Source organism: Zingiber officinale, chromosome 4B, assembly GCF_018446385.1.
Source record: "Zingiber officinale cultivar Zhangliang chromosome 4B, Zo_v1.1, whole genome shotgun sequence".
NCBI lineage: Eukaryota > Viridiplantae > Streptophyta > Magnoliopsida > Zingiberales > Zingiberaceae > Zingiber > Zingiber officinale.
In genome coordinates, this window is record NC_055993.1 from 114230899 (window position 1) to 114242566 (window position 11668).

General features: G+C 38.2%; 2 protein-coding genes and 1 long non-coding RNA gene across 3 annotated transcripts; 1 reads left to right on the forward strand and 2 right to left on the reverse strand.

Moving 5' to 3' along the window:
* Window positions 1–1215: 1215 nt before the first annotated feature.
* LOC121976110 lies at window positions 1216–4692 on the reverse strand. Its single transcript, XR_006110551.1, has 5 exons — window positions 4393–4692; window positions 1787–2005; window positions 1674–1710; window positions 1557–1593; window positions 1216–1477 (listed from the first exon to the last, which is right to left on the reverse strand). It is a non-coding gene; the product is annotated as an uncharacterized LOC121976110 (long non-coding RNA).
* A 3092-nt stretch (window positions 4693–7784) lies between these two features.
* Window positions 7785–9598, reverse strand: LOC121978566 (pectinesterase-like; the record flags this gene model as incomplete). The annotated part of the gene is made up of 3 exons (XM_042530895.1): window positions 7785–8428; window positions 8508–8668; window positions 8742–9598. Coding segments are annotated over 3 exons (1662 nt in total), but the record flags the coding sequence as incomplete, so codon positions are not given.
* Window positions 9599–9647: 49 nt separating this feature from the next.
* LOC121978567 (bifunctional phosphatase IMPL2, chloroplastic-like) lies at window positions 9648–11321 on the forward strand. Its single transcript, XM_042530897.1, has 6 exons — window positions 9648–9659; window positions 9751–9896; window positions 10015–10079; window positions 10155–10246; window positions 10795–10906; window positions 11246–11321. The coding sequence occupies exons 1-6, from the start codon at window positions 9648–9650 to the stop codon at window positions 11314–11316; spliced, it is 498 nt and encodes a 165-aa protein (XP_042386831.1). The 3' UTR covers window positions 11317–11321.
* Window positions 11322–11668: the final 347 nt, after the last annotated feature.

Below are 11668 nucleotides of genomic sequence, written 5' to 3' on the forward strand. Positions count from 1 at the left end.
TTCAAGGGTATGTAAATGTTATTTACAATTTGAAAGTTGATCAAAATGATGAAAGTGGATGTGAAAATCTGGACGCATTCTATCATTCTTCAAATGTGTATGAAGAAGATAATAATGTGTATTTTGAATCAGAATCAACCCCCACTGCTTTGCACAACACTGATGTGACAAAGTCAACTACAAAACGAAAGCAACCATTAACATCTGGAGATAAAGTTACAAAAAAAACCAACAACAACACACTTGGATATTGGGGCACAACTACAAGACATGAATAATGGATTTCACACTTTTGTTGATGGTTTCAATGCAAATTTTGCAACCATTGCAAATGTCATGGCAGAAGAGAATTTAGGAGAAAAAATGGCTTCAGAAAGAATGAAGGATGTGATTGCTGAGCTAATAAACCTTAGTCATCCTATTGGTGATGTATTCAAAGCAGCTAATATATTCACTGTAGATAAAGATAATATTGATGTGTTGTTCAATCTTCCTTTAGAGTTGTGAAAGAACTATGTGGTTAGCCTGCTCATTCCCTCTCCAAATATGTAGATAATGGTACTGGATTTTGTGAAAACTACTTTAAAGATGACTATTATGCTGAGTTTTGTGATAATATTGTTGAGTTTTGTGATAACATTGCTGGATTTTGTGGAAACATATTTTTTTTGGTTGTTTTGGAGACATTGATCATTTTTGTTCCTTACTAAATATATGAATATCAAATTGTGTAGGATTAAACAAGTAGATGTTACTGTAAGATAATTCTATAATCAATTTGTTGTAATTTCTTTGATACTAGTCGATGTTCTAAATTCTAATAATTGTTATCTCGGTGATCGGATTTCATAAATACTACTTGGTGTGCTGTTCCTCTATAGCTTATTCAAAATGTTAGATGCTTAACAGCCCTGTTTATTCCAACATTGCTGAAATGTTTACTCAAGTGGATGGATAGGAATATGAAAATAGCTAATTGGTGTGCTGCTCCTTTGAAACAGGTAATGAGAATAGCTAATCTTCTTATTTTCAAGTTTGCACATTCAATCTAAAAAATAATAAAAATACATATATCAGCAAGAACACTCTGTTCTACTCGATCATGAATCACTCACTAATTTGATTCTCTTCTAATTCATTGTTGGTTGGTAGGTTAAAAAGCTCTTTGCAAAAGAAGTTCCAGATAAACATTGAGAAACTGCCCAGATTCAGGTGAATAAAATGAGCATTAATTAGTGAATAAAATGAGCATTAATTAGTGCATTCGAATCATCAATTTATAGCAAAGGACAAAATGTATCTGCAAGTGTTTAAAGTTTTGATCTTTTGGGAGCGGAAGAGGAGAAAGTATCATTGGAAATCTCATCCTTTTCGGTCGGTAATCGAGGGAAAAATCCTTGGAAGTTTCGAGCAGGAGTTTTGATAGAGAAAGAGGAGGAAAGGCCTTCTCCAAGAGATCTGATCATGTTCTTGATTTCTGCAATTGATCAAACAAGAAATCTCTGCGAGTTTAGAAGTTTCGATCTTTTGGGAGAGGAAAGGGGGGAAGGCCTCACCTTTCCATCTTAATCCTCCTTCTCGTGTTCTTGATTTCTGTCAGTAATTGAAGAAGAAAACAAAATCAAGTGTCGAAGTTTCGATCTTTTGGGAGAGGAAAGGGGGGAAGGCCTCACCTTTCCATCTTAATCCTCCTTCTCGTGTTCTTGATTTCTGTCAGTAATTGAAGAAGAAAACAAAATCAAGTTCGGATCTTTTCTTTATTTTGTTTGTTAAATGTGTAGCAAACCGATTAATGGCGCCACCATGGATGGAGGTTCTCCCGTCAGCGATGGCAGCGCCTCGCTACCCCAGCACGATCTTGTTCCTCTGCCCGAAGGGGTGCAACACATGAGCAGAACAAGAGCTTCAAGAACGTGCTGACCAAGTTCAACGCCAACGACCCCGACGGTGGGAGAGGATGGTGATATGCGTCTCCGGCAAGACGATGGCCAACGTGCTCAACCACCTGCTAAATAGTGTTCTTAATTGGTTGCTTGTTCATCATCTTACCAGGAATATTATTATTTATTTTAAAAATAATATTATTGTATTTATATTCCTAAACCTTTGGTAAACCAACCAGCAGTATTGGTAATTATACCTAATCAAAGCTTATAAACCAAACAACAATATTGGAATGATTAAACTCATTACCATTCCAATCTACTATCAAATCCATTCTCATTCCCATTCTTACACTCTACACCAAATGCCACCTTAATTGGGGGTCATACGCTAACATTGTACAACTGATCAGGCAGAAAATATGCCTCTGTGTACACCCTTTCAAAGCCACTTATAAGTGTCATAATCTGGAAGATAAATTTCATATGTTGAATATTCAGACCGAAAAGTCAATAACGATGCTCAAAAAGGAAAGGTAGATACAAACAGATGGTTAGTTTAAGACTCAAAATGGCCAACAGCAAATCTTGGGTTGGATTGGAGTTTGAAGAACTCGATCAAACATAAAAGACATCATTAAAATACAATTTGGGTCCAACAAGGCAAAAGTTTGGTCAAGTATATAATGCTTAATTGGAATTCAGACGAGCTGTTGTGCTTCCTGCACATAACAAAATAAAAGCTTGCCTGGGCATGATGTGCCTGGGAATGGCCTATGTTGAAAATGTGCCTGGGAATGGCCTACGTAGAAATCTTTAGAATTTGTAACAGATTATACATAGCTTATCATAGCTTGCTAGTCGTGCCCAATTCTTGCCAACTCCAATCCCAAAATGCCGAGAAAAATAGTCAAAGGACTACATAACATTATGATCAAAATACTCTTATATAACAAATTTTCAAATTTGAGAGACATCCACATCAAAAGGATCCTTTGAGTTAATACCTAAAAAGACCATGTTGGAGGAAAACAGAAGGACCAGACATTTCTCCCAAAGTTTTTTCCCCATGATGAACATGTTGAATGGACAAAAGATAACCATCTTTAGTCTCAAGCTACCGTTTTCACTAGTCTATCAGCAGTTGGAGTTGTGTTTCAAGAAACCGAAGAGAAGTTTTTTTTGTTTGCTAACCCATCAAGCTAAGTAGTATCATCAAAAGAATAACTTAATTTTGCGCTAACTAATCAAGTGCATATGAGTAGAATGGAAAAACTAATAACACAGCAATACTTTTCACATCTTGATAAATCTGAAAAAAGATCAACAAAGTAAATGAAGGAGAGAGAGACAACATCCCAATTCACCATTTCGCTAAGCTCGATACCAATATCTTGAGGTATCAATCACAAGAGAAGCATCCAGTAAAATTGAGTTACTTGTATTATGACCATGCAACCATTAAGCAAAATCAAGATAAGAAAGTAAAATAAGATAAGATAAAATACATCTAACATAGTGGTTATCACATAAATAAGACAAAAATCACATTTTGTAATCAAAATATTGATAGATAATGAGTTGGACCAAAATTGACATGCTTTATAACAAACTGTATAAGAGCAATCATAATCCTTCTTAAGAGGGAGTTTGAGGCATAGGATTACTAGAAAGTCCATTGTAAACAACCATGGTATCTCTCTTACTGTCTAATACACACAAAAAAGGTGAAATTTACATTTTAAAATAAAAAATTACTGCTAGGCAATAAAATGGAACACTTTCCAAATCTTAGATGTTCTCTAACAAACTTTACAAAGGCAATCATAGTTGTTCTTAAGAGGGAGTTTGATGCATAGGATTATCAGAAAGTCACCATTTTGCAGTCCAGAATTGTAAATAACCATGGCATCTATCTCAGTAAACATTTTTGCTGAGATATTTACACAATAATGAGTAATTTCGATAGACAGATCTATTTATCCTTTTCACCCTTTTATCTATTTGATCCTCATCTTAGACAAATTCTCTTACATTAGCAATGTCTTAACTTTCCAATGTAAAATATTTTCCCGAAGTTAAAAGAGCCCCTAAGAAACAACCACTCTGTTCATTTTCATTTCCTTATATGTTTAAATATGAGTTCTTAAGATCCTTAAGTTTCTGACAGATATTGTCAGTGGCTCAATTCATACATTGAACTAAGCTTGGCGTGGGAGGAGAGGAAGGGCGATTTTTAATCAGGTAATAGTTACTCATCCATGGTTATAGACAATGCAAGCAGGAACATATGATCGATAATAGTTGCCAAATATCAACAAAATATAACCAATCAACAAGTCTGCAAGCAATCAAGCACTAATCCAGAGTTTTCTCGATAACAAATTCGAATCTACAGTCCCCCAATACTCACGCCATTGCTTTTGTGAACAAACATTTTCGTTAAAGAGAGGTCAACAAACAATCACACTCCAACAAATCAAAGAGCAAAAGAGATAGATTTCAACACCGTGTGTTCGAAGCAGGGGTAGCCGGAAGGGCGGACGAGAGCGGTGCATAGGCTATTGGTCGCAGGCGGCGGCGCAGTCTGGCCGAGGGTAGACTCACTCGATTAGGATGGGGAAAAGGAGGCTTCGCGATCTTACCGTCGAGAGGCGAACAAAACCCTAACGCAGATCGGGGAAAAGAGGCTTGGCGATCTTATCGCCGAGAGGCGACAAAGCCCTAACGCAGATCGCTTCGCGTCACGTAAAAAGAAGGCTTCACGCGGGGGGGAAAAGGAACCTTCGCGTTGCGGAGAATTGTTAACCGGTTCAACTTAAGATTTTAACCCGTCCAAACATATTCCTTTGGCATTTAAAAATTATAAAATATTTTATAATTTATTATTTCATCAAATAAATATTAAAAAAATTAAATCTACGAAATCTAAAATAGCATTTACTACATTAATTTTATAACCAAAATTAATTCTCATATATTATTTCATAATTAATAATTAAAAAATTATATGCAAAAGAAAAAAAATCTCTAAAAAATTATAAGGATAGATACATAAGATAATAGACTTACAAAAAATGAAAATAGCGGACCATAAATTTATGTGTCTCCCTAAATTTTTTTACTTGTGCGTATTATTACTCTTAATAATTATCAAAGTAATCAGTGATAAAGTCTATGGATAAAATTCACATAGTAAAAGGTGTTGCCTTTTTTTCGCAACAAAAACTATGTTTAATAGAGCTGGTGCTGCAATTGTTGTTTGTGATTGAAAACTAACAGAAATTGTGTCAACTCTTATGGAGTAGAGTCTCCTGAATGGAAAAGAATATGCAAGTGTGGAATTTTAAGTTTTAGAAGTTTTAGATCGTAAGAATTTATTTTTATAGGTTCTCCTCTTTAGGAGAATAAATCTGTAAAGTAATCTCCAAGTTAGTAATTGCCTTAACTGGAATTGTAGTTTAAGTTATCGTAGAAGTAGAATTTAGTTTGATTTATTTTCCTCATTTTAAATTTTATTATTTCCTAGTTTGATTGGGTCCTTTTATGTTTACAATTCTTATTATTTTTGAATATTTTTTAGTTTATTTTCAATTTTGTTTGGGTTTGTCTTTAAAAGAAACCCATGTTAGAACAATATGTGCATGATCAAGTTTCCTTTTCCTCATTTTTTTTTTTTTTTTTTTTGCGTGTGAGATAGTTTACTTCTTTTCTAAGATTATTATCCTTCATGTTGCCTCCAATGGTTTCGGGTTTGTGTGAGTTTTGATATGTTGTCATGCTGTATTTATTTTTTATTAGAGCTCATGTGAGTTTTTATTGCTATAACACACATTCTCCATGTGCTCGCTCCCACTTATCATTCCATTGGGCTCACAGTATGTGGTGGCATTACATACAGGAAGATTGATTTGGAGAAATTATAGTTTAAGGTTGCTTGTAAAAAAGTCGTGCACGAGAGCTGCCCTTTTTAATCTGGTAAAGTGAAATGGGCTGAACCATGTACTTTGACATTGGCCAGTTGTGGAATTTTGCCAATAAATTTTCTTGAACATAGACTGTATACATGTCATTGATAAGAATGTATAGGCATAATGTGACAAGAATACATGACTGATCAGAGATCTTAGTCCCTCAATCCCGTCATAGCTCGCAAGAGGGAGGCGGAGTTACCTACAACAGAAGGTAATCCTTAATTTGAAAGTCATCGGAGATAGACTTTGCCACTGGGGGTAATTATTGATGGTATCATATTGGGAATGAGTTGGCATTTACAAGAAAATTATTGCAAATGTTAAATCCCGACTAGCTGTCTGGGCTGCCTCAGCTCTGAGTCAATTTACTTCATATAAATTGGTCCCTGGAGAAGTAGTATTTACACCCATCGTGCAAATGAGAATGGTCAACTTAATTCTGAATATTACTGAAATGATGTCTCCTCCTAATATTGCTGGAACATTAAATAAATTATGCAGTTATTCCTCGACATCCCTTTTGTCATCCACTTTTTGTTACATTCCTACTTTCACTGTTAAATTCCTTATCTTCTGTGTATGATTTATATTTAGTTTGTCAGTCCTTTAGGTAGTCATTGTTATGATGTTTCTATTTGCAGTCTAAACCAACGTTTTGTATGTCGAAGATTGCATCATATAGCTATGAGGTTAGCATGATCGTCTCCTGTAATTATCACAGTTAAATCTTATTCAGCTCAGTTCACATTTTTTTTTTTGATTTATTTACTTGCTGATGTCAACTAAAATCAGGGCATGTGCAGTCAATAGGAGATTTTTGTATGGTTCTATTTCTTTACTTCCAGCTACATCTGTTTTCAGTGTAAGTAAATGGTGAAACTGATTTTTTTTTTTTGGTTTAGTAACATATATAAATCCACAAGTTTAAAAAGAAAGTTTACTTGGACACAGATATGTCCTCAAAGTGACCTTGCTCTGTCTCTAGGAATTACTTTTGGGTACTAGGAACATTATGGTTCCATTTAACACATGATATTGCCGTACTCGATGTATTATGACAAAAAAAATTGTTCATCTTTGCATATGATTTACACTCGATACATCAGTAGTTCATATTCATTTGTAAACTTTTTTCTTATAGACACAACAATAGAAGGAAAAAAGTATCTTAATTACTGTGGGATTAAATATTGTTGGTGAAATACCTTTCTTTCGTCTTCAAGCTAAGTCATGTTTCTTTCAATTGTTTAGCAAGTTATATGTATTTTATCATTTATATAAAACTATATCACGAGTAACCTACCGTCATGGAATTCCATCAGATGGAACATTACAATTCAGCAAGATCGACTGATAGAAAATTACCATTGAGCTTTAATGTAACACAAAAATTATTTGCACCAGATGATATTTTCTTCCTACAATAAATTTCACATCTTGAACCCTTGTGCCGGCAATGAATCCATTAAAATCTATGGTAACTCCACTGTCATCCGCTTATGAAGCTTATTAGTGGCAGTAAATCGCCCATATTCTTGCCACAACCTTCCTAGATCGTAACAAGGTTGCTTCTACGGAATGGGCTCCTCTGAACAAGGTTTATATGCCCTGTACAATTTTCTGCCGCCACCTTATTATTTGAATATCATTCACTCAAATTCAGAAGGAAAGCAAATAGTTACAACTTATACCTGTGGGAGAGGATTAATGCTTGATTGTTGCATATGTTACTCCAGATATTGTTTGACAATAAAATATGGAGAGGATTAGTTGCTGAGGATTTATGATAGGTAATTTTATGACTTTAAATTCTCATCGTTTGACTGGCTGTAAAGGAAGTACCAAGTCACATATATGAAGGCAATCGATTTTATTTTATTTGCCGGCATGGACATCCGCCGGCGACTATTCTGCTAATAGCAGCTGATCAATCATACAAGCCTAAGCGTACCGGCGTGCCGGTTTGAGGGATCCAATCATCTCCCTGTATGAAGGGCGTCGGGGTGAAGTTGACTGCGTCGTTCCGGCTGATCACCTTGAAGCCCGGCCATTTGACGCGCTTCGAGGTGTCCGCGCCAGCTCCCCTGTTCCCGTACTCCGCGTAGTAAAGTGTTTTGAGGGCGAAGTCGCCGTCCCACGGCATGTACCCCTCGGGACTGATGAAATCTCCGATGTCGGACTCCATGACCACAGTGCGGGAGAACTCCTTCCAGGGACGGCCGATGTAGCTGTTGTGGACCACGAACCCCGTGTCATCGTAGATGCATGCGCGCCCCTGCGCCAGCACGACGTTCTGCTGGTTGTCGAGGGGGCGCCGCAAGCTGAAGATGCAATTCTGGAAGATGGCGGCGGCGTTGCCGAAGATGAAGTCGATGGTGCCGAGGATGACGCACCCGCGGTAGAACTGACGGTTGGTGTAAGCGTAGAGCGTGTCCTGGTACGCCTCGATGCAGCAGTTGAGGAAGATGGCGCGGTCCGACTGAACCAGGAGGGCCACCGCCTGGTGCTTCGCTGCGCCCGCCGTGTTTTGGAAGCCGATCGCTATTGCAATGAATCCGTTCCCGATCGCCGCTTAATTATAGTCCCACCACACAATTAAATTCATCATTAATCTTAACCAAAAAAGCGGTAATTACGATCGGGTGCTTACCAAAGGTGGCGGTTTCAGATGTCTGGGTGCCGTCGACGAAGTTCTTGCTTCCGGTGATCACGCTCTTCCTCGAGCCGTCACCGTACATGGTGACGTTGATCATGTTCGTGTCCACCACCACCTGCTCCTCGTACACGCCTTCTTTCACGTAGATCAGATACCTTCATCGATTTCCAAGAACACATTAAATATTTCTAATTAACAGGGGATCTAGAGAGACAGAGATGAAGCTACCGGCCGTTGTAGGATCTTGGTATTTTAGCAAGCGCCTCGGAAATGGTCTTCAAGTCTCCGCTGCCGTCCTTGGCCACTGTTACGTTAGGGGTCAGCTGCTTGACTGCGCCGCCGAGGAGAAACTGTTTGACGTCGCCGTCGCGAAGCCAGTTGGGAACCCCATCCTCCTCGATCAATCGGTCCTTGGCGAGGAGACGCCGGCTGCTGCTCCCGCCGCCGATTTTGATGAGCGAAAGGAACGAGGACAAGCGGCCCACGATGGCCAAAGCGTTGCATGTCAGCTGCTTGGCGGTGGTCATGGCGGCCAGTATCTTGTCCTTTTGCTCCCCGTCAGGGAAGCCGTCGATGCAGGTCTCTTGGTAAGTGGCGGCCGCGCTGAGCCAGTTCTTGAGCTCGTGCACCTGCTCCGGGAGCTGGTTCAGGTGGTAAGCGTCGATGGCATTCAGCGCGCTGTTGAGCTCCGCCACCTGCTTTTGGCAGACCTCCACGGCGCTCTTTACCGCCATCGTCCCGATCGTGTCGGAGTGGTCGAATGCTTTGCCGACCTCGTCGACAATGATGGCTACAGTAGCACGGACGAGGTCTTTAGGAGTAGACGTTGAGTTGACTGCGTCTTTCAATTTGGATTCACAGACAGTGCGGTTGTCGGACAGCGAGCAGAGGACTTGAACGGCGTTGGGAACTTGAAATTCTTTGGTGGAGTTGGAGGAGGACAAGGTCGAGGAAGAGGAGGAAGATTTAAGGGAGGAGGCGGAGAAGGAGGAAGAAGAAGCAGCAGAATTGGCAATGGCAGCTGCCGTGCAAACCGCGAGAACGAGGATCACTGAGACGGCAATCATCATGAGCTTGCGGCGTTGTGGGATTAAGAAACAAGTCGGCAAACTGTATATATATAATGTTGTATCGATGTTGTTTAATGTACTTTTACCTATCTTATTCTAGGTAAAAGTTCCCCTATATGCTTATGCTTATGCTCTACTAGAGAATTATTGGTGTCAAAATTTAAAAGGTTATATCGAGTAGAAGAATAAGTGGAGGCATTATCGATCAACCAATTTTAAGAGAAAGATGGGTTGGAGTTGATGGCAGAAGAACAACAATGAATGGAGAGGCAACTTCAACGGGTGCATGCAGCAAACTATCCCAAGCTTATTTGTGTAAATCTCTTTGCATAATAATATTTGAGAAATAACCATTTTACATTCAACTAAGATGTAGAACTGCCTGTAAAACTTTGGTACTACAAGAGATAATACTTTGTGTCTTCTTACAGGTACATAACAAGTCCTCATCTCTTTAGTGGGGATGCAGAAAAGGTATTTTGGCTTGTAAGAAATAAGACCAGATAGTCGTTCTCTTGTATACTCAATGAGATAGAATACATGTGACAAACACTTATATGTATCTTATTCCAGGTAAAAGTTCCCCTATATGGGTGTGATTGTTATGCTTATGCTCTATTGGCTTGGGATTTTGTTGATCTTGTTATAGAGTCCGGGCTTAAGGTGAGACTTTTGTTCTCAACAATTCTCTTTGGTATTCAATCATGTAGGGTAGTCAACCCTGTACTTACCGGCGACATTTTTTCCTTTCAAGAGTCTAAATTGTCATATACAATTTCAATCAATCAAACAAGTTATTTGATGGCTGGGGTTAATGGAATTTACTTTTACAAATTTGTGCAGACATGAGTGCAACACACCATCCCCTGTCAATGTGTGAACAAGTCACTGTTCTATCTTGGGTCATAATTTTTTTTTGCTTGTATTCTTGTGGGTTTGATCAAAGTGGACTGCTAATCCTCAAACCATAAGTTTTGTCTTGCCCTTTCTTTTGGACAGTAAAAATTTTCCATGTAAATTGATAAAATTGAAGTTTTCTGAACTAGCAAAGAACGAAGTGCTTTTGTTAAACATACTTCAAGCGGTATGAATGCCATGTATACTCCAATATTTCTCTTGTAAAAGAATGTTGAAAAATATTGTAATACAAACTACTATTATGAGCAATACATCTCCAGTGTTTTCTGCTCATTTATTTTCTCAATGCTCAGCACTACGACGTCCTCTCATTGGTACCTGTAATAGAAGACGTTGGAGGATCAATAACTGATTGGAAGGGGCTTGACGTTCAATGGGATGCCACTCTCATTTCACATCCAGCAAGTATGACTTATTTATTTTCCACAGTTTAATTTAATCTCATGGCATAAAGGGCATATTTTGTTCTCTGCGGAAGTTAACTCCTTTGATTTGATGCAATGGTCGTTATTATTCCATCCATACTCTGTCCATGCAATTTGAAGTGCTTTTCTGTAGCCCACTACTAGTCTTTTGGAAACCCAATTGTCCACTTGTCAATCTGAACTTCTCATAGTCTAATGGTTTACGAACATTAACTTTGATATGGAGCAGATAGTGGCCTTAGTTGCAAATTTTATGCTTTATGATTTTTGTACCTTGTGTTAAGCCCTAAGCAGCATGGTGGTGCATAACTTATTTCAGGTTTTAATGTCATCGTGGCAGGGGACTCCAATATCCACAAGCAAGCTTTGGATGAATTACAGTGGAAGTAAACTCGACAGATAGATATTATAATGGTTGATTAGCACTTGAAAGAGTGAAGGATGACATGATTTAGCCAATATTTGGTCAATGTTGGGAATCATTCCCCAGTTGTGATGAGTATGGTTTGATCACAAGAACCAAATTCTGGTGTCATATATTTATTTATAGATGATTCATGTGTTGTGCTCAACCATATCACTTCTAATGCAATTTTTAATGGATTCATTTGTAGATGCTCCATGTGTTCTGCTCAACCATGTCAATCCGAGTGCTATTTTTAATGCATTATCTCATATGTATTTCACTTTATTGCATTTATAGAGTAATTCTAGCTAATTCAACTAACAGATCTTTAATGTT